The sequence below is a fragment of the Chaetura pelagica genome, unplaced genomic scaffold (genome assembly GCF_000747805.2).
Source record: "Chaetura pelagica isolate M959 unplaced genomic scaffold, ChaPel_1.0 scaffold456, whole genome shotgun sequence".
Classification (NCBI taxonomy): domain Eukaryota; kingdom Metazoa; phylum Chordata; class Aves; order Apodiformes; family Apodidae; genus Chaetura; species Chaetura pelagica.
This window is the reverse complement of record NW_009953574.1, coordinates 478,948-502,499: the sequence shown is the minus strand read 5'-3', so window position 1 is coordinate 502,499 and position 23,552 is coordinate 478,948. Positions and strand designations below refer to the sequence as shown.

The window sequence follows — 23,552 nt, the reverse complement described above, 5'->3', positions numbered from 1 at the left end:
CTGGATCAGGTAAAAAATGAGAAAGAACCTAGTAGAAGTCATTACAAACATCAAGTCCTTACCTGTCACTACCAGCTGCATAGTGAGGTTCTTATAGAGGCCGTATTTTGCGTTGCTCAAGACGATGGTGTAGTTTCCAGCATGCTTTGGTCTCACGTCTCTTATGCCCAGTCTGTACTTCATAGGATCTGGCTCATAGCAGGTGTGGTTATCCTTAATCAGTTTGCCATCCTTGTACCTGTTTTGAAAGTCCCATCAAGGCTCATCATGTTCATGCATGCATGTTAACTCTCAGAAAACCTAACTATTACTCAGGTTAGGGTGGTGAAAACGTCATGCTTTGGAAACAGCATCTATAATCACTGCTTGAATTAGACTTCTATTCCTTTTCTCTTTCCACATTAAAACTGAGTAGCACCTGCAGTTCTGTGGGATGAGAAAAAGCTATTTCAATAGGTCTGAATGAGCAGTGCCTCTCACATGCTCAACTGTGGTCAGAAATGGACGTCTAGATGCCCCCAAATTATGCTGGATATTCAATATTAAGTGCAGGAAATCGTAGATTAGCCAAAATTTATGTAATCATTTTACAACAAGATAATAATTAAGCAGAATTGTCCTTCCATGTGTATGTGTGATCCTGTACTGTTTCTGAAAAACCTGAAGTCTGTGACCTGGAAAATTTATGGTCAACAGGAAAGTCAGTGAGGAATTGACAGTCTTGAACCTTCAGGAGCTAAGAGTAGGATAGCAGAGTCTGCATGAGCAGACTCCTCTTCACTGCTAATCTGATTTGGGCTATGAATATGAAATAGGCCAGACTTTGCCACACACAGAGGTTTAGGCTTGGTGGAAGAAGAATCTGGGGCATGTGTCCTACTGCCTGCAAATGCTGGAAACCTCCTTTACAGTCGTTTAAACAACTGTATTGAGAGACCTCCAACATCAACAGCTGTAGCTTAGAACATGAAGGGAAGGCAGCCCTGGTGGTCCCAGGCAGCTCCCAAGCAGCTCATGCTGAGCCCTGGGAACAAAGCCTTGGCACAGGAAAGGGAGACAGTCCCCACTTCAACTCAAAAAAACCATTTCCATCTCCTAAATAACAGCAACAATTAAAAATATCTCCTGACAGCAGTTATTTCACTGGTCTGATTATTAAAGATTTTCATGTTTTTCAGTGTCAAAAAAAAATGCAGTAAACTCATCCCTGACCAATACCTTTTGTGACTGTCAGGTCCCCCCTGAGTGGCACTCAACTGGCCAGGAAAAGTGCTCTGAGCAGGTGCTACACCAGCTGTTGTATGGGGTTTCAGACAGTTAAAGATGTATAAGGTGTTGGATGGGGTTGTTAAAGACCCACTGTAGAATGAAGCATGGAAGAAGTCTAGAAAAAGAGAGGACAAGTGATGCAAGGGTAAAGACAGAAATGAATGTCTCCCTGAGTTGCTGACATCTTGCCCCTCCTATTAAGCTGATCCATTACAGTCCTTGTGAAGCCCTTAGTTTGCTCAAGAAGATTCACTGCATTGTCTGCATGGATCTGACATTGCTGGTGGTACTGGAATGGAGAAATTTATATGAAAGTTATGAAGAGAAACAATTTCTCATATTGAGAATGTGTCCTGCAGCTTTCTATTATGTAGTGCCTCCTTGCAGACTGACCACCACTAATGGTGGGAAACTGGCAACTCTTCACCAGTAGTTTTCTACTTGAATCTTCCTAACAGTTCTGTGTCCAGGGTAAATGAAACCCCCATTTTTCCTGTAGAGGGACCTTTCTGCATGACTAGAAGAGATAAGGAGTATAGGAAAGAGGTATGGCTTGCCCAGCTTCATGGAGCATGTCAGCACAGAAAGTAGTCACATCTCCTGAGCATTCCCAGCTCTCATCTTTTATCTGCGTGGTAAGGAACACTGAAAATGTATTCTTGGCAGGAGCCCAAAAGAAGGTTGTGTATTCCTGATTTTGCTCAAACTGATGGTACTCACCAGGTGACACTTGGACGAGGAAAGGCGTCCACCTTTGCAGCCAGTTTCAGTGACTTGTGTCCTGATGTAATCTCATAGTAAGGCCCTTTCTTGTGTGAAACTGTAATGAAAGGTTTGTCTGGAAGGAAAAATGAACAGGAAGAGAAGTTATGGCAGATCTACCACACTACAGTGCTCACAGCTTTGACTTGTGTTGTGTATATCTAGGATTTTTTGCAATACAGATCCTCAGAAGCTGCAGACAGTCAAATGGAATGACAAGATGTTACCCCAGTTCCCCTGCAAAGCTCAGCCACAGCCAGGAAGGTCTATCTCCAAAGGAAGGTTTTTAAAGCAGAGAATTGCATCTGCATTACTCCTGGAGCAGTGTGTAAAAGATGGCTGGGGTATCCTGTGAATGCAGGCCAGTTTTCCAGGAAAGTGGCAACCCCACTTGATGTCAGCTTTTTCAAAACAGTTCAGCTCTCAGTTAATCAGTGTCTTCAGACACATCTCAGTCATGAACTCTCTAAAGTTTCTTTGAAAACAAAGTGATGGGTGCTGACTATGTCATAGATTGGTGATTATAGATGATTAATGGTTGTTTCAACTAGTTGACATTCTTCCTAATGCCATCTGCATATCAATAGATTTAATGTAACAATCTTTGTTCTTGGGTGTTCTGGTTTAGCTGCAGAACTTACCATACACTGTAACTGTGACATTGGCCTCCAGCCTTGTTACATTGAATGTTTTGCATATATACACGCCTCCATCTTGCATGGTGACATTTTCAATTGTCAGGTTACTCTGAACTTTATTCACCGTGCCACTCTGCTTCATTGTTTTTTTAGGATAAGGATGCTGGAAGTCAGAAAAGAGAGGTCAAAAAGCAGCATAAACTGGATTAATTTGTTCTTCTTTTCAAACTCTGCCAGTAAAGCAAAGCAGTGATTCATATCAAAATTACCATATCTCTCCATCACTGAAACAAAAAACTAGAAGACAGATCAGTAAAATGAGCTCCTGTGTGAGTTTTCATTATCAAGTCTAATAACAGAGAGGAGCAGAGTGAAACTGTGGCACTCCTCTGCTGAAATCTGGGCAGGCAGGTAAATCAGGGGATGCATCATAGATCAGCCCTTCTCAGGGACCAAATCTCAGGGATCTCATTGCAAAAATGCCCTTGGTATCTATAGGGTCAGAGTTGAGCTTTGGTTTTTTTTTGGTTTTGCCTTGTGTTTTTTTGTCACAGTCAGTATTTTTCTGTCTTCAAAAACTCCTGTTTTCTGAAAGAAATATATTATTACAAAAATATATTATGACAGCCAAGTGCCAATGCAATTTCCTATTTTGATCCCAGAGATTTAGCCAATACATTTTACATTTATAATGTTAGAAATCTAAGGAGGGTTTATAGAAAAGCAACCCTCTTCCATCCCACGGGGTTAAGAAACAAAATTCAGTAGCACCATATTGCTTGCACTTCTACAAATTCTGTTATATTTTCTGTGCTTTCTTCACCAAAATAAAATCAGACATTCTTTCACTAAGTCAATAATAATTAATGTTTAAGAATCACATTTTAATCTTCTTTCAAGAAGCTTAGATGCTTCTTTGAATTGTATACTTTGCTGAACTAAAAAGAAAAAAAACACAAAACAAAACACAGTAATTTTCATTCCAAGCATCAAATAGAGCCATAAGTAGTATCTCAGATAAATGAACTGATTTGGAAAATACTCCTTCTTCCTTTGGTTTTTCTTTAGGAGAACTGAAGGGGTTTAGTACACTAAAGCAAATGCTCGGTGCCATACATGTTTCTACTTCAAATTCAGCATTTTTGTATTGCATTGCACAGAAAGCTCAAGAGCCTATGCTCAGAATTCAAATTTCATTCTTTGGTGGAGATTCCAGCAGATACCATTGGCTTTTGTTTCACTTTTTCCTACTTAATATATGCCAAGACGGTCAAGCAGGCTGACAGCTTGCAACCTGCATGGCTGCCTTTGGGATTTGTCCCTGTGAGCTGGAATAAGCAAAAAGGCCAGAAGAAATGAGACAGCTATTCTTCCCAACAGGAAAAATACACTCCTGGATTTTCCCACATGCATATATTTAGCTTGAGACTTGCAGTTTGATTTGCAGGTTTGAGATGGTCTGTTAAGTTTTAGATTAGTTCTAACTAAAAATACTATCAATTGCAGGCTTACAGACACTTGGCTATATTTCAGAATAACTAGTAGTTAGGGTTTACTCAGCTCTGTGAGCAGATCATTCTTTTGGGTAGGGGAAACTGCAGGACAGCAGAATACTGAATTTTCATCAACTCACTCTCCCATTAGGACATGTCCATATGAGCCCAATGCGACCATTGCTGAAGGTTTCTGCTCTGCACTCCAAATAGAGAGTTTCACCAACCAGCAGTTTTCTGGGAGTTGCCTTCAGATCCAGGTTCTGTGCTCTGCCCTCTGAAATGAAAAAAGCAAAGGTCTAACCACACAGCACTTTCTGAATTAATTTTTGTAAAACATGAGACATGTTTCTCTTCTTTCTGATGTCAGCTACCTTTCCTTTCTGAACAGGATCCTCAAATCCTGGTGTTACATATTTATTGATTCCTTAAAAATATCAGCTTTGAAATAAGCCTGCATCGTGTGTGTGATGCCCCACACTGAACACACATCTAACCACTGCACTGTGACACATGGTAGAGTCAGGTATTGCCTGTGTCCTCTCAGGCTAGAGAGGGGTGACCTAATGGGTTTTTTAGCTTTGCATCCATAATTCTAGTGAAAAAAAAATAATTAAAAAAAATATTCCAACAGTGAAGCAAGAGAGATTTACAGGCTTTTATTTTGCTGCCATGCTATTCATAAGCCTGTTGTTGAAAGCAGAGTGCTAATTGTATAGAAGGATGCCATGATCTAATGGGAATGAGTCACAATAAACTCTCCTCTGTCAAAAATGTAATGTATGAGGAGAGAAAGAAAATACATTGAAAACAAAGGTAAAAACAAATATAATTGCTTCATATAAATCCCCAGCACTCAAAAATGTAATGTTTAGTTGCTTCAAATTCAGATTTTTGATTCTGAGCTGAAGCTCAACTGTAAATACAAGGTAAAAGGTACAGTAAATCACAGAGAGAAACTGTATAAAAAAGTAAAGATTTGAATTAGCAGTTTAAAAAGATTTTTATACCATGATTTTGTGTGTTTAATGACCAGGAGCAAAAAGAAAGCTACTGTTTGGTTTCTGCTAAACAAGCAGTTGTTTTAATGTAAATATAACTCCATCCAAGCAAACAAAGCCTTGGTAGCATATATACACGCCTCCATCTTGCATGGTGACATTTTCAATTGTCAGGTTACTCTGAACTTTATTCACCGTGCCACTCTGCTTCATTGTTTTTTTAGGATAAGGATGCTGGAAGTCAGAAAAGAGAGGTCAAAAAGCAGCATAAACTGGATTAATTTGTTCTTCTTTTCAAACTCTGCCAGTAAAGCAAAGCAGTGATTCATATCAAAATTACCATATCTCTCCATCACTGAAACAAAAAACTAGAAGACAGATCAGTAAAATGAGCTCCTGTGTGAGTTTTCATTATCAAGTCTAATAACAGAGAGGAGCAGAGTGAAACTGTGGCACTCCTCTGCTGAAATCTGGGCAGGCAGGTAAATCAGGGGATGCATCATAGATCAGCCCTTCTCAGGGACCAAATCTCAGGGATCTCATTGCAAAAATGCCCTTGGTATCTATAGGGTCAGAGTTGAGCTTTGGTTTTTTTTTGGTTTTGCCTTGTGTTTTTTTGTCACAGTCAGTATTTTTCTGTCTTCAAAAACTCCTGTTTTCTGAAAGAAATATATTATTACAAAAATATATTATGACAGCCAAGTGCCAATGCAATTTCCTATTTTGATCCCAGAGATTTAGCCAATACATTTTACATTTATAATGTTAGAAATCTAAGGAGGGTTTATAGAAAAGCAACCCTCTTCCATCCCACGGGGTTAAGAAACAAAATTCAGTAGCACCATATTGCTTGCACTTCTACAAATTCTGTTATATTTTCTGTGCTTTCTTCACCAAAATAAAATCAGACATTCTTTCACTAAGTCAATAATAATTAATGTTTAAGAATCACATTTTAATCTTCTTTCAAGAAGCTTAGATGCTTCTTTGAATTGTATACTTTGCTGAACTAAAAAGAAAAAAACAAACAAACAAACAAAAAAACACAGTAATTTTCATTCCAAGCATCAAATAGAGCCATAAGTAGTATCTCAGATAAATGAACTGATTTGGAAAATACTCCTTCTTCCTTTGGTTTTCCCTTAGGACAACTGAAGGGGTTTAGTACACTAAAGCAAATGCTCGGTGCCATACATGTTTCTACTTCAAATTCAGCATTTTTGTATTGCATTGCACAGAAAGCTCAAGAGCCTATGCTCAGAATTCAAATTTCATTCTTTGGTGGAGATTCCAGCAGATACCATTGGCTTTTGTTTCACTTTTTCCTACTTAATATATGCCAAGACGGTCAAGCAGGCTGACAGCTTGCAACCTGCATGGCTGCCTTTGGGATTTGTTCCTGTGAGCTGGAATAAGCAAAAAGGCCAGAAGAAATGAGACAGCTATTCTTCCCAAGAGGAAAAATACACTCCTGGATTTTCCCACATGCATATATTTAGCTTGAGACTTGCAGTTTGATTTGCAGGTTTGAGATGGTCTGTTAAGTTTTAGATTAGTTCTAACTAAAAATACTATCAATTGCAGGCTTACAGACACTTGGCTATATTTCAGAATAACTAGTAGTTAGGGTTTACTCAGCTCTGTGAGCAGATCATTCTTTTGGGTAGGGGAAACTGCAGGACAGCAGAATACTGAATTTTCATCAACTCACTCTCCCATTAGGACATGTCCATATGAGCCCAATGCGACCATTGCTGAAGGTTTCTGCTCTGCACTCCAAATAGAGAGTTTCACCAACCAGCAGTTTTCTGGGAGTTGCCTTCAGATCCAGGTTCTGTGCTCTGCCCTCTGAAATGAAAAAAGCAAAGGTCTAACCACACAGCACTCTCTGATTTAATTTTTGTAAAACATGAGACATGTTTCTCTTGCTTTCTGATGTCAGCTACCTTTCCTTTCTGAACAGGATCCTCAAATCCTGGTGTTACATATTTATTGATTCCTTAAAAATATCAGCTTTGAAATAAGCCTGCATCGTGTGTGTGATGCCCCACACTGAACACACATCTAACCACTGCACTGTGACACATGGTAGAGTCAGGTATTGCCTGTGTCCTCTCAGGCTAGAGAGGGGTGACCTAATGGGTTTTTTAGCTTTGCATCCATAATTCTAGTGAAAAAAAAATAATTAAAAAAAATATTCCAACAGTGAAGCAAGAGAGATTTACAGGCTTTTATTTTGCTGCCATGCTATTCATAAGCCTGTTGTTGAAAGCAGAGTGCTAATTGTATAGAAGGATGCCATGATCTAATGGGAATGAGTCACAATAAACTCTCCTCTGTCAAAAATGTAATGTATGAGGAGAGAAAGAAAATACATTGAAAACAAAGGTAAAAACAAATATAATTGCTTCATATAAATCCCCAGCACTCAAAAATGTAATGTTTAGTTGCTTCAAATTCAGATTTTTGATTCTGAGCTGAAGCTCAACTGTAAATACAAGGTAAAAGGTACAGTAAATCACAGAGAGAAACTGTATAAAAAGGTAAAGATTTGAATTAGCAGTTTAAAAAGATTTTTATACCATGATTTTGTGTGTTTAATGACCAGGAGCAAAAAGAAAGCTACTGTTTGGTTTCTGCTAAACAAGCAGTTGTTTTAATGTAAATATAACTCCATCCAAGCAAACAAAGCCTTGGTAGGGTTTGAAAAAAATACTCCTATTTTGTACCACCTCAACACTTGGTAATTGTTCAAAACCAGGAGTGGATCAAACCCAAGATCTATTGAATAAGAAAAAAGGGGAAGAATGAGTTTGCTTTTAGTGTTCCGACTTGGACTTGCTACAGATACATACCAATTAGATAGATCAGATATAATTGAGGCTAACCAAGAAATTATACCCAGGGGCTCTGTTATGAAACAGAAACATTGTGGTCATTCCTTGGCACACAGAAGTCACTCACCCAGTCTCTGTGCTAGGTAAAAGGAGGTGAACACACTTCCATTGACATTTGCAGTGCATGTGAGTACTCCAGAGTAAACAAAAGAATTAGAGGGGATGACAAATCCTCTTCTTGGGTCCCACACCATCCTCTTGAATTTCACCTCTACAGAAGAAGGATACTGAAAGAGAACAGACAGATAGGAGGCTTGTGAGACATTCCCTTTTCCCTCAGACCATTGAGGCAACCAGCCGAGGCTGTTCTGCTTTAGAGACAGGGTAGATATTTGACCTTTCAGAGTGGTTGGTGGTCTCATTCCACACATATCTTCAGCAAGATCAACATAAGAAAAATGGAAAAGCCCTCCCTAAGGTATGACTGTCTTTGAAATCCAAAACTTGGACATCATAACTGGGGCTTTTGATTCAGTAGCCCCAGTCCTCTCAGATCTTAGGCAAGATACCATGCTGCCCATTGTAGGTCCCATTTCCCTCATCTCTTTACTGGAAATAGTTATGCCTATCTTGTAGGAATTTTTTAGGATAATATTTTTGGAAGTGTTTAAGAACAAAATTTGCTTCTCCTATTGCTACATGTAACTACTGCCTGTTTTACTGGGATCTCACAGTACTTTAAAAATACATGTGAAGTTAAACCCCAAAAAATCAGAAATAGTCATGTCAGTAATTCACCTGATGGCAGCCATCTGTAAGTGATGGTCTGTGGCTTGTCATCAGATCCTCTCTGTATCACAGGAAAGGATGAGACACTTTCAAAGCAGCCTATTGATTTCCACTAGGTACTGAAGCAGCCTGGATGACTTAAGATGGTAAATCATAGGATGGCAGAAATAAAGGGACTTGGTAACACAGACTTTTTTGGTCCTAAATTCACAAACACTTGTAGTGTTCTGAGAGTCTTGGAAAAGCAGTATCTGTAAGTTCTTCCCATGAGTAAGAAGTGAGAATACAAAAGGCAAATGTGGAAAATAAACTAGAGCAAAAATTCCTTTAATAAGAATGAACCCTCTGTATGCCCTGGGACAGCACCAATGACAAGCAGTTTTAGCTTTTGTTGGTGGGAATAATTAGCTTATTTTTATTATTATTAACACACAGAAAAATAATCTATTTGCTAGAGAATATGCAACTTACTTTCCAATAATTTTTAAATACTTGGATTATGATGTAGAAAATAAATAAGTGAAATTAAATGCAGACAAATAACTGTCTTGAAAAGAGCAGATCACTGATAGTCACCCATTTCAGCCTATATACAGGCAGGTGAATGGAAGCACAGGCTGCGCGTCTCGTTTTCCCAGCAGGACACAGGGAGGGTATTCAGGATCAAAGCTGTGCTGTAGGAGTTGGGATCACTTTAGGCTGAGCAGGGAAGGGTTTGGGGAGACTCATGTCCCTGCAGTTGCCACATGATAACTTTATTTGCACACAGTTTCTCCTTCCTTCTTAGTGCTGTAGGAGTTGGGATCACTTTAGGCTGAACAGGGAAGGGTTTGGGGAGACTCGTGTCCCTGCAGCTGCCACATGATAACTTTAGTTATTTGCACACAGTTTCTCCTTCCTTCTTCTTATATACTTCTCAAAGATGAGGCACGTTAATGTTTTCCTTTTCAGAGCTACCTTGTTTTAGCTTTTAGAGCTAACCAAGGAAAGATCTGCTCTAGGGACTGCAAGTGGGAATTTTCCCAATGACATAATAGTTTTGCTCTTGTTGTTATGCAGCATAAAATTAGTTTTTCTGTCTCCAAACAAACAGTAGTCTTGTATGGCAGTGAGGTTTAAGCAGGATTCAGTTTAAATAATCCTGTTCTGAAGAAATTTCAGCTCTGGGCATTGAGAGATGTTGCTCATACCTCTCCTATGAACACACAACTGATCAGATTGGCATTGGTTTAGGTCTTTTGTTATTATGTATTCAGCACAGACCGAAGACAAAGGAATTAAGACTCTGGGGCAGTGACTGGTGACGTTGCTGTGGCACAGTGAGATGGCTGCTTTCTTTTGGAACAGCAGCACTCTCTGAGAGTAGTAGGAAATCTGGATTTCACAGAAATACTTTTGAGGTAATCAAGCTGTGGCATCTCTGCTCAGAACCATTAGGAAAATTCAGGAGAATTACAGAAAGAGATTTGAGACCTGAGGCTGAATCATGCTTTAACACCCATGAAGGTCAAACCTGTAAGTGGCAAATGCACACCAAACCAGATGAGTGGCTAAGCATATCTGAGAAAACTGAAAATTATTTTCTTTGGCCCAGAATTAAAATTGCATTGGTCAAAATTAGAAGTTTTAATTTTGTGTCTTAGCACGGGTATATTAATAACAAAAATGATATGTACAGTCAGCTGGGATCTGTTTAGTATTAGTAAGAGGTACCTTTCCCCATACATATTTAAAGGCCAGAGAGTGCAATGATTTTAAAGTATAATGGTAACATAAGGAACTTAATTTACAGTGGAAAAAAGTACATTTTCTACAAGAATAATAAAATGTGATAAAGCTGAACTTCATAGTTTGGCAGTTCTGCTCCCTGATGGCTAGTGGAAGGGGAAAGAAAAAATAACCTGACTCAGGAGGCCCTTTTCAACACTACACACATATTAAACATCTTCATAAAATATTAAAAAACATATATTTAAACAATCAAACAAGAAATACTGCTTGAAGGAAGTCATGGCGACTTTCCTCCCTTTGAAGCCTGTTGTCTATTGGAGCTTAAATTTGGAAGAAGAGGATGTTCTAAATATGTCTGATGGCCTTATTCACCTCTCCTCCCCCATCCTCACCTCCACCCCTCTCCCGCCCTGCTTCCTCTTTGCACAGGAAGCCGCCACCTTGGCTCCTCACGGCGCTGTGAAATTCCCAGACAGGGCAAAACAAGCGGTGGTTTTCCGTGGATGGAGCCTGGGGCTGGTGGCTCCCGAAGCCAAAACGCCTCCCAGAGCACATCCCTCACAGCCTCAGGGGGGTTCCTTTGGGAAGCAGCACTCAACATCTACCTCCTCGCCCTGCAGCCCTGCTGCTCTTTCCTTGAAGGTTAAAAATCTTGTTGAGGACAATTTTCTTTGCAATTCAAAAGGGAGATTTCAGTGAAGATTTTATTCCAGCAGCAGCTTGCAGCAAGGTAAAGGGCTCCAGTTTGTGTTTGAAGAAATTACTGTGAGAGGATTTAGTTGGCAAGCAGTGAGACCAGGGCTGCCAATAAATAAGGTAATAAATGTGGAGGTCTGCTTGGCCATGGTTCTAAGGCCACTTCTAGGCTCATGTGACTGCGTCCAAGTCAGCAGCAGTACTCCAGCAATGAAATGGGTTGAAGCAGGCTAAAATAAGATGGGGATTATTCATTTTTATAGCCAAGGAGAAGGTGATAACACTTATCCAAGCTAAAGTGATAAGCTATAACTGGAGAGAAGTCTTATTCCCCTGCTTTTAATCCCTAGTGACAACATTTAAAAATAGAGATCTGCTAAAGCAATAAGGTCACTGCTGTCCCTCTGCACGTCTGCTGGAAATTTGCCATTGGTCTCAGCAGGAGCCTGAGCACTGTCACAGGCCTCCGTGATTTCATGTGCTGTCTCTCAGGAGAAGCAGACATCTCACAACCAAGACATCTAACTGCTAAGAGGGGCAGAGGTCCTCAGCCCCCTCTACCAGCACAGCAGCAGCCTATCTGCATGTGCTGTGCTATCATGCCACATCCAGCAGAATTACATCATCTCCCACAGCCCCTCCAGAACAGGCTGTGGAAAAGGGGCAGAGGATGAGCTCTTGTTCCCGTTAGGACAGCTCAGACAGTCAGCCTAGCAGGGGAATGGAAAGACACACAACCTATTAGGTAAAAGGCAGGATTGGAGCCAGGAGACCTATGTTCTGTTCCTCACTCCATGATAGGCTTCTCTGTGGAGCAACTCTAAAGCCCTTTAAATGAGTGACTAGGTCTCCATTGATTGAGGAAGCCCCAGACCTTACATTTCCATTTTTATTATACAAAATGGCCTTGGCCTCCACAGACCATTCCATAACCTTGACATTCAGATGTAACTGCTGCTGAAGGGATGGATGCTGTAGCCATTTATTCCTAAGGCTGAAACTTGCAAAAGTGGGCAACTGCTCTTAGGCAGTTCAAGGTATTAAAGAGGATATAAAGATCAACATAGATCCTTATATTCTATATAGATCTTCATATTATATATAGATTATATAAAAAGAGCTTTCATGAGGATAGCTAATAGCCAGGTTCAATGCAAAGAATTTGGAAGAAAAATAATGCCTTGTCATCTGTTTTTGCCATTTTATGGAGGAACATCAAGCCACAAGATGAGAAAAATATGTGATAAACTCAGCCTGTTCCCCCAAACACCCTTGTACACAGTACAATAGTAATACAGTGCAAGAGCAGGACTGTGCTTCTGGATTTTCAGTGTCTTTGCTATTTTTTTTCTGAAACTTATCTAGCTGCAAACGTTTTTTATTTTTACCCATTGTGTTGGCAGCCCAGACCTCTGAATGGATTTAATTTCTCTGAAACAGTCACTTACCTGGGTAAGCTTAGGTTTGATATCTGGTGAGGTAACTCGGCAGGGGACAACCACCGTTTGGTTAGCATCTAAAATGTAGATTACTTTGGGATGTTCCGGGTGAATCTGCACAAATGGATTTCTGTAGTCTGCAGGGAAAAGAACATTGATTTGCAAAACTGCTCCTTTGCTGATCAATGACCAGAAGGGCACTGTAATCTGAGTAGCTAACTGCCCATAGAAGGCTCACTGTAGCGTGTGACAAGACATCCAGTCACATCTTGCTTGTTTGCAAATGCCACTGTCATGTGGGGATTATAGCTCATGCCCCTATTCTAACCCTGTTTCACCAGTTTGCAGTGTGATCTTGTTAAAACCCCTTTTCTTATAAATTCCCCATCTGTAAAAATGAAGCTAATAAATCAGCTCAGCAGGTCTTCAAGGCACTGGAATTGGTTCTTTCGCCAGTGCTCTGACTTTCTTCCATAGGTGATACTATCCCACAGCACTCCTGAGTGCCACAACAGTTAAGAGTTACACAAGGTTTACAGCAGTTAAGGTAAAGCTACTGAAAGAAAAAAAAAAACACAACTTTTAAATGTCGATTATAATTTCTAGAATAGTGCAGAAAGCATGCAAGAAGGGAATGCAGACCCACAACATTCAAAGCTTGGCAGGAATAATCTGTTTAAGCTAATAGTGAAGTAACTTGCCCACACTCTTGTAGAACTGTTGGATTTTCTACAGATCTGCCACAATAAATCAGATAGGATATACATAAGCCATAGAGATAAATAAGAATCTATGGTAGTTTAAGTTAATAGAGTTTCTGAGTCTGGATTTTTTTCATTGTATGAATACAGCAATGGTGATCAGAAAATTGAAATAATCTTTGTGCATTTTAAAATGTTTGTGCAAATTAAAATAATGTTTAATCCTAAAACCTTCAAGATTATTCAAAAAACAATTCTTTGGCTTAATATTCTTATGGTACAAAGTTTCAAATACCATTCAGCTAAAGCAATACCATCTACACCACACAGTGCAGGCAGTCAACCCCTTTTGGTTTGGATTATACTGTTGACAGGAAAGGATGTGCCCCCTGTGCCGTAACCTCAACCTGCTGATCCTGGGTTTGGGCCCTGCCTCCACACAGTTATATTTTGGAAATGGCTTCACCTAAAGCATGGGAAATAGCTGACATTCAAAGTTTGTGAACAATCTAGGTGACAAAAATATGCTTTAAAATATTCTGACGGTATTTTAAAAAGGATGTGCTATGAGGAAATGATAATCAGTTTTCAAAAGAAGGCTCAACTGTTCCTAAATGGGCTAAACTGGTAAGGAATGCAGGCAGCTGGTGCTGCCACAGCCACTGCTACGGATCAGCCTTCAACAGTGGCCAAACACCTACAGCTTTAGAAAAGTGTAGGCAACTGGTTCACTGACGCTGTATAATGAGGAAAAGTGTCTTTCTAGATTAAGATAATGTACTTCCTGAAGTAACCTTGTATCCTTATTTCATGTTTCCTCTCTTATTCCTGATGTACTTTTAAGGGACTTTTTAACAGGAAAAAAAATCAATTACTTATTGCGTGGTGGACAGAGCCCCACTGTTCATCTGGGAATTGCCCAGAAGAGCCAATCTCTGTGCAGATCCATGAAAAAGCCCATGCACGGCCACACCAAGATGGCAACACTCCCTGCAGACCTTGGGGAGCCCTCCCAGGGGCCCTCCCTGTGCAGCAGGTTGAGGGGAGCGGAGGCGGCGCTGGCGCAGCCCGCGAGGCGCAGGAGCCGCCGCTTCAGGAGGGCTGTGCTGGACAGCGCCCGGGCCACGTGCAGCGTTTCCCGCCTTGCAGGCTCCGAGCGGGGCACGAGGGCGGTGTGCGGGTGTCTGCAGTGGGGCTGCCTGCAGTGGGGCTGCCTGCAGTGGGGCTGCACGTGCCCTCAGGTCTGGGCAGGCACCTCTGGAACGCAAAGACCAAAGGCCCAGGTTGGGTTTCAGAGCCTGAATGGTGTGACTGTCCTGGTTTAGCACCAGGGTGCCAGGTCAGTTGGCCCCAGTGCTTTCACTGAAGTGCATACTTGTTTTGCATCTAGGGTTGGTGGCAGCTGCTCTGTGACTGAAGGAAGCCCCAGGTGAAGTTTGCTGGAGTAAAGCTATCTGCTTAACTGTGTCAGGCTGCTCTCCTGTACCCCATGCTGGAGAATCTGTAATTGAACAGTAAGTGGAGCATTTATTTATGTTGAATTTCTCTGGGTGACAAGTGAGTGACATATAAGCCATATAACTAAGCTTACTGGTGACTTGCACAACACTTTGAACATGCAGGGTGAGGTTTGGATTTGCTCTTCCACAGCTCCACTGACAAAGGAAAACAGAGTTGTTTTTTTGGCACTTGCTTTGTTTTTATTTCCCCTCAACTGGTAACTCAGCTGGGAACAGCTCATTCATTTGGGGATATCAGTGTTCATTTCCTGGTTAATTGTAATAGTCTTTGATTAAGGAATGTAATGGAAATATCTAAGTTCTGTCACTTGGAATTAGTTTTCAAAGAATTAGTTTGGTGCAGAGCTGGAGTTCCTTTGCCTCACAATCCAAGTCAGTTTCACTCATGAGAACATGAGAGTGGGACCATCACCTTTTGAATTTTTGATGGCTTAATTTTAGCTCTGAGAACTGGATACAAGATTCTTAGTGGGCAAAATATGTGCTGTGTGCTTCATTGCTATGAGAGCAGACGTTGGTTGGAGCTCCTTGTGTGTATCAAAAAGGTCATGTGTTATGATGATGTTTTACAAAAGGCACTTTTGTCACTGTGCAAGGACAAGAGATGTGTGCTAAATGTGGGGAGCTGTGACAAGGAGCTGATTGGTAGCACTGAATACCAGGCAGTAAAACAAAAGATAAAGACCAGAAATCTGGATTGTGTCTATAGTTTCTAATAATGTCTTTTCGTGTCAGCTGTTATTCCATGCCATTGATTTATTCTGACTGGATTTGTTTGTAAAAAAAAACACAAAAAACATGTACTTCTGAGTAAGAGCATTGCAAGAAGCATTATGTGAGAGACTCATTAGAATTAGAAAATTAGTCCTGTAATCTTCCCACATTTAGGAAGCTTCAGATACACATCTGAACTTCTTGGTTAGACTGGCACTGATTCTAATCAAGCCTTGAGCTGAGAAACCTGATCTCTGGACCACAATTTTGTAGCTTGTTCCAGTCCCTAAAACAAATAGAAAATATTTGTGCTGAATCCAGTGTCTTGTACACTTTCCCACCAGGTCTGCTAAATTAATCTGTGGAGTTATGAAAATGTGTTTAGTGCTTGTCTCTGAGTATCTGTGTTGCTTAACACCTCTGCAGTCATGTTCTCCAGCTAAACCATAATTGGAGGTATCAAATGTGATGATATTTCTATAGCCAGTTTTAAAGCTTATGCAAATGGCAAAGGGCCTTTCTGTTTAAAATAAAACACTAGATTATTAAAAAAAATCCTTGGATTATTTGTTACAGGAAAAAGCAGAGAATATAAGTTTTTGTGTATTTGCAACAAACAGTGGGGGTGCAAAAAAGTGTTAAGGGAAGTGTTTTCACATGTATTTCTAGTCCTGTGGAGAAAAAGAGAGAACAAGGAGCATGCTGTGTGACAGGGGGGTAGGACAAGAATACAGGGCAAGAGGAAACTTGCTGTGAAAAAAAAGAGCTTCTTGATACCAGACTATTCACAACTCTGGATCAAATTTTGACTAATTGTTTTGACTGAAAAGATAGGAACATTGAATTTAAAGATATTTGTGCCAGTATTTGTAGAGGGAGTTTCAGAATAACACTGTTTGTTTAAAAAGTAACATAAATCAAAAGAAGGAAACTAAGCAAAAGTTAAATAATCCTAAAATGTTGGGAAAGATTGAATCAAGCAATGACTGAAGTATCTTAGTCAGACAGAAGAAAATTTCTCAAAAGTATTTCCTGTTCAGGGGAAAAAAAATAAATTATTTAAACCCATTCTCTGCCATAATTTTTCTCTACCTCCAAGACCGACCTCTACTAAATTTTCATATTCACAACAGGCCTGAAAATAATCTACTCTTTTCAGCTGTAAATAGAACAGATAGTCATCATGGTGGTATTTATCTACTGAAGAGCACGGAACGGGAAGCAGGGCTTTACAGTATAAGGAACAGAAGCTATATTTCATTCCTAATTGATTTTTAATAGCAGCCTGCACCTGAATTGCCATATGTCTTGCCAGTAGCTGGAACTACGCAATCTGAATTGGAAGCCAAAATATATAAATCTATCCTTCTGCCATCAATATTTGAAATCCAGGTAGTGTTTTAAAATCATTGTGCAATTAACAACAGCAAAAGGCAGTTTCTGGGTTGTAAAGACTGGGCTGGGAAAGGAGAGGATGGCTTAAGCTACAATTGATTGTTAATTTCTGGTAGATGTCAGGTCTCCTGGGCATTATTCTCACTCTGCTTTGAAAAAAAGAAATATTTTCTATTTTGTGAGTCCTTCTCTTTCCTACAGTGAATGAGGTTTGCTAGAGCCCTGTGCAGTGAGCAGGTGGCTATAATCTGTGTTACCTCTGTTTTTTTTTCTAGTTTATAGCCTTAGCCTGAAGATGGTTCTCTTTCTACCTCCTTCCCTCCTTATTTCAATCTGCAGTATTGGAGCTCTCGGACAGGGTGGGATACCTGTGTGAGTTGGTGGAGCACCTCCTAGAGTGAGGATGTTGATGTGGCAGGTAGTTGCAGGGCTAAACTACTGTAGTTCTGGCATGAGAGCTTAAACCTGAGGTTAGGGCTACACTTTGGCCATCAGTGGAAACTGACCCTGAAAAGAAAGGAAAAGGCAGTTGCAGGTGAAGGTCAAGCATGAAGTAACCCTGGGTTATGTCAGTGAGCCCAAGGAAGCTTTTTTCTTTCTTTCTTCCTAATTTTGAAATTCCATGCACACAGAGCAACAGAGCAAACCTCTCTATGTCCTGCAGTCTGCTTGTGCTTCACTCCAGCTGCTCTAAAAACCCACATAAACAGGAGCAAGCTGACCCCACTTGCATTGCAAGGAGATGCTCTGAGAAAAGCACTTTCCAGGCAGCTGGACTGTTCACTTAACAGATAACTATGTATAAAGTGGCTCAGCTTTGAATCTTAACAAAATGACAAAGAATAAATATTGAATAGGGAACTAATCAGCTGCCAACTGATACCTTTGTTATGGTTTGCACAGACAAAAAACTGAATCTTTCATGCAGTTCAGACTGACTGTAGCGTGGAAAAATGATCTGCTGGAACATCAGGAGTGTCACTGCCAGCTTTACAAACATGTTCACCACCTTATGTTAATCAGCAATCAGTTAACTCCTTGTAAAAAAGTCTCTCAGAGGCAAAAGTTCTTGAAACAAAAGGGACAGGGTCAGTTTTCGTTAAAAATGATAACCTTAGCCTCAAGTAAGATCTCTGATTCCAGATGGTGTAAATCACTTGCACTCAACTGTTGCAGTTTGGAGAGCTGTGGCATGGGAAACGCAGGTGTCATCCTCTCTGCAGTTACCAGCACTGAACTCTGAGGGGAAAAAATTCTCAGCAAAGAAACACTTGATGAAAATAGGATATTTCCTTGTAGCTTGGCACATCTGCTCCTCATGGGTTGGGAAGGTAATTTGCCTTATGAATCTTGCCCATAAAGAAACTGTCATCAATTCCCATAGGATAATTAGAAAGAGTAATTTACCGTGGGCTGGAAAGCCCTTTATATATGGAAGAAAGACAAGAGCTGGAGCACGTTAAGGACTTATCAGCTGCAACACCAGCTCCAATGCAAGGGAAAGGCCCCTTCCCTTTGGTCTCAGACTGGTTGTCTAGCTCTCCAGGTCAGTGGAAGTTTGCAGGAAACTGCAGCCAGGCCAGGGTGTTACTGTTTACCCAGCACAGCTTAAGAGGGAACACAAACAGCAAAGCGAAGGAAGCAGAGGCAGCAGGGAAGGGGCCCGAGGCCCAGCCACAGGGACAGAGCCAGGCAGAATCAAGCAGACTGCACACAAAGGCAGCTCAAAGGTCAAGTGCCTACAAGAACATTGTTTACCTTCAGTGAAACCCTTCATGTTTAAATTCTCGTTCTATCTAGAAAGAGATTAATTACTGCTTGAGATGAGCTTAGGGAGGGTCCCTTTTAACTAGCTGGTGTATTAGCAGTTGCCTGGGGAACATGCAGTTCCCTCTTCAGGCCTCTGCAGTGACAGCATGCAACACAGATACAGGACTCCTTTGCCTTGCACTGACATCTGTTCTTTTGTTAAGTGCTATCTGTAATGTAGGTGACTATCTACTGGGAAGTGATGGAGGTCTGTAATCATGTCATGTTCACTTGCCAGTTGAATCCTGCTCTCCATAGGGCTCACAGTCCTGTCCTGACAGCTGATGAAGCTGAAGGGCTTGAACGCCCTCAGCATCATACCCTGGGAGCTCAGCGTGTTGCACTCAGGCTCTCTCCAACTCTTCACTTTTCAGCATTGTGTTACCTGCCTTAGTGTTCAAAACATCCTCCTAAGATACACACAGAGGATTTTGTACAGGACTTTGAGTGCTTTTCATTTCTCCTCATGTTTCATACACTGTGACAGCAATTTGTCCCATGATATTTGTATCATATCTACAGCTGTGGAGAGAACATCACCTCTCCCTTCAGATACTATCCATCAGCCCACAGAGATGAAAAGCACTAAATGGCCTTTGAGGACAGTCATCCACGGCTGTTCATGGCTGTGAAATTCCTGAGCATTCTCATTTTGTTCCTCACTTTGTTCCTGCTAAAGATAATTCTCTCACCTTCACTATTTATTTTCTTCATTCAGTTATACTTTTGCTGGAAACCCTTGGCAGAGTTTCGAAGATTCATGTTCTGCTACAATCCCTGTGTAGTTTATCTTCAATGTCAAAAACACTGAGAGAAAATTTATCGGCTGTTCTTTAGGTTAATGGGATCATTAGCAGTTAAGTGATGCTTTGGTCAGAGTATTTTGGAAGGCTTTACAAGGAAGCTGCCTAGCCCTCTATATTCCTACTGGTAGCCCATCAAAGCTTCTTTCAGGTACAGGAGTAACTTCTATAAAGACACTTGTTTTGAAATTGGATCTTTGAAAATAAAGAACTTTTCAGATTGGCAGGCCAGTGAAAAGAAGTGGTGGTGGGATATTTAGGTTAAACAGAAAGCAAAATATTTTCTCTTTAGGCAAAACAAAAGTGACTGCAAAACCCCCAGAAGCCATTCTGAGTCAACATGAAGCATTCTGTTTTGATCAAATGAAGTACATTCTTCCTCTGGTGATTACTGTTAGAAACATGGGAATATTTGTGGAGAAAAATGTTACTTTAAAAAGTGTTAATTCGAAAATTGTGGAAGCAAGATGCTTTCACTGCCAAACAAAAGTGAACGTGGAAAGATTTCTTAAAAAAAAAAAAAAAAATTTTTTTTTCTTTTAGAAACATGGGAATATTTGTGGAGAAAAATGTTACTTTAAAAAGTGTTAATTCGAAAATTGTGGAAGCAAGATGCTTTCACTGCCAAACAAAAGTGAACGTGGAAAGATTTCTTAAAAAAAAAAAAAAAAGATTCTTCTTACTTTGGCTGGAATAATGTTTCAGGCATCAGAAAAACACTTGATTTCAGACAGACACAGACTTTGTAGAAAACATTCACCAGCTTTACCTGAAGTCCCATCATTAAGAACAGGTCTCCTACATTAGCTGCTTGGGTAAGGCTCAGCAATTAGCAGTTACTGAGGGGATTAGAAACAGGAAGGAAAAAGTGGGGAAAACGTCTGTGATTTTTGGCTTTCAGGTTTTCATTTAGAAACCATTTATCAATGAGAAGGAGGGGATTGTTACCTCTTCCTGCTGGGATGTCAAGTGCTGTCACTGACTTGGTGCCAGGAACATATGCTGCTCACTCATCGTCATATCTTACAAGGCTCCTCCACTTAAAAAGTGAGCCTTTAGGATATGACTTGAAGATAGTGAATGTCTTGATTCAGAATGGAAAGCATCTTACTTTTCCCTTGGATCCAGCTCTTAATATTTGAGGAACAACAGAGATGGTCCTGCACAGTGAGTGACATAGCCTGTATTCTCATGTCATGTGGCCCTAAACACTGTTAACTAGACATGGTTCCAAACCCTGCCACCAGTCTGTGTGAGACAGCCAGCTTATCTGCTGGGCTCCATGCTGAGCAGACAGGACAGCATTTGCCTATCTCAGCTTGCTGAGTGTCTGGCATTATGTGGCTGTCTCGGTGTCTCCAGCATGAAAGAAAGAAGAAATGCATCTCCACTCTGTTCTCACTGGAAAGCAAGCCAAAGCCTAAGTCAGGGCTGTCACCCTGGCCCTGCATTTCTGCTTCTCACGTTCAGATTATCTCTGTGAACTGTCAAGAGAATTAAGGAGGCAGAAATCAGCTTCAAAGAATATCAGAACCAAAATATGGTATCATGTAGAGGGGTGCTTTAATGCACTTTCATCCTTTTTAGGTTTCTCTTGGTGGGAAAGGGATGGAGAAGATGAGGCTTCACATCTCTGGCTGTACTTTTTGATAAAGAAAATAATGTGGTTGATGTTATGCTCTACCCTGATGCAGTACTTGTACCACCTCTCCTCCTCATGCTTTGCGAGGGAGAGCTCATACCTTTCCTAGGGAATGCGTTGGTGCTGGAGCTGAAAAGCAGTGAGATGTGTCCTCTGAGAGGACAAGCTACTTGGATGCATCCCCCTTTTTCCTTCAGAACATCCTTAACAGGACCTGTAAAGCCATATAGAAGCCTTTCTTGCTTGACATTTGATTTCCAGTTCTTGTTCTCTGGACTCCTGGCAGGACTGCACTGTGGCTCAAGCCTGTGGAGCTTGTGCTTCATGATTTCCGTATGACCTTTAAAAGGAGCCTCAGATTCTCTGCAGGGGAATCTTCTAGTTACGTGGTGTTTCTGAGAACATCAGTGTGGAAAAACAATGTATGGAAACAAATTATTCTCTCAGTTCTGCCGTGTTTCTAACTCACAGCAACACTGAAGTAGGGAAACACCAGCAGGTGAATTGCTCTGAGTGGAAAGACACTTAAAATGTTCACCACTCTGTGGTCCAAAAGTGAACAGCACTAGGCCCAAAGAGGAATTGGTTATTCTACCCCAGAGTATTTGGACCTTTGTGTAGCAGATAACACTGATGTGTTAAGCTCATATACGTAATTTTGTGCCAATTCTAGTATCTTGGTTTTAGGACGTGGGAATTGTGTTTCTGAAGTAGTTGTTTGAGAACCAGCCCTAACATGACCATAATTATTTCAAGAAGCAGTATAGCAGCCCTGCTTTGCATAAAGAATGATAAAGGATGCCTGTTGCTGGCCTGCTAGCCCCATGTCTGTGATGAGGAGATTGCTTCCTTTAGCCCTATGTTCTAGCACAGAAGTACTATTGGTGTATGTGGCCAGGAATCAAACCACAGCTTGGAAACTTGGATGAACTTTTCTAGACACTATTTGGCAAGATGTGACCAGTTCCAGTTACGACAGTAATAATGTCTTAACAAGTTGCTGCTGGAAGGAAGCAAGACAGAATCAAGCTCTTGCTTTTTCTTACCTAGTGCATGGACTGAGTGGTACAAAAAGGTGTAGTAAATGCCTTAGTACTATATAGAGCTAAGGACTGCAAAGGGAAATCACTGCAAAAGCTGAGGCAGCACTTCAGTTGGTACAGAGAGCTCTTCCAGCTGATGCCCTGAGGACTAGCTTACTTTGAGACAGTTGCTTTGCTGACAGTAACAGTATTTCAAATAGCTGAGAGCTGCAAGTTCTGACTTTCTTCTAGGTTTGGGTCTGGGATAGCCCTTGGGGAAGGTGGAGCGAATCTTTGCTTGATTTGTCTTTTTTCCTCCTTGCCTAAGCAATATTGAATTTTCTATGTGTCGTAGGAAGCATTGTAGAGAGGGCTCTCAATACTTTAACACAAAATAGGCAGCCTGCCCTTTCCATTGGCACAGCAATCTCAAAGGTTGAAATAAATGAGTATGTTCCTCACAGGGAAGTATCCATTTGGTTGGGAAGGGTAATTGCAGGATCTAGAGAGAGACAAATGACACTGGCTAGCTGGCTTTGGCAGCATTTGCAGTGGAAATACCATTCACATGGGGCTTTCTAACACTTTGGCTTTGATGTGGGCAGCTACTCTGCAGTGAAGACTTGCCCTTACTGCTACTGGTCCAGAACTGGGTCAGCAGAGACCGTGTTTTCTGTGGACTGAGGGTGGGCTTTCCCCATTTACCCTGTTGTCCAAAAGCAGCCACGAGAGAGTTGCTTGGCTGCTCTTCCTGTTCAGCACTGCAGCCCGTGTTCAGCCAGGCACTGCGTTGCATTGCAGAGGTTATCCCTCAGAGTTGCAGTGAGGCTGAACAATGCAGTTAACAAATGCCCAACTATTTCTGTCCCAGCCCTAAGCGACATTGTATTTTCAACAAGGTGATAGGCAACAGGAGAAGGGCATTGTCTTGCTTTTTAATTATGATCCTTAGGACTTGCAGCTGCAGTGGGAAGCAGAAAAGGCCTTGGGAACAATTATGCAGGATAAAGATCCTGAGTTCTCCCTCCAGATTGTCAGTGCACAGCTGAGGCATGGTGGCTGACCCTGCTGCCTTCAGGTCCCTTATGATCTGACTGATGTACAGGGGTCATAGCTCAATTGCACTGGGGGGGGGACCTGCTGCATGCCAGATTCTGGCAGAGCTTAAAAACTCCACCAGGGAGGCTGTAAAAACAGAAGCAAGCACAGGAAATAATAGTCAATAAGCAGCGCTTCCGATACAATCATGTTCTCATTTCAGTGTCAAGCAGCAGGCCAGGAATGTAGGGAA

General features: G+C 41.1%; 1 protein-coding gene across 1 annotated transcript in view; it reads right to left on the bottom strand.

Annotated features, from left to right (window-relative positions):
- The window catches only part of LOC104390504 (vascular endothelial growth factor receptor kdr-like), a 127,310-nt gene that overhangs the window by 63,987 nt on the left and 39,771 nt on the right, over nt 1-23,552 (bottom strand). Inside the window, exons 4-9 of the mRNA XM_009999644.1 lie at nt 12,665-12,792; nt 8,128-8,287; nt 6,875-7,011; nt 2,673-2,832; nt 1,990-2,107; nt 63-238 (exon numbers count right to left, since the gene is read on the bottom strand). Coding sequence (XP_009997946.1) covers nt 63-238; nt 1,990-2,107; nt 2,673-2,832; nt 6,875-7,011; nt 8,128-8,287; nt 12,665-12,792 — 879 coding nt within the window. The remainder of the gene's footprint in view (nt 1-62; nt 239-1,989; nt 2,108-2,672; nt 2,833-6,874; nt 7,012-8,127; nt 8,288-12,664; nt 12,793-23,552) is intronic.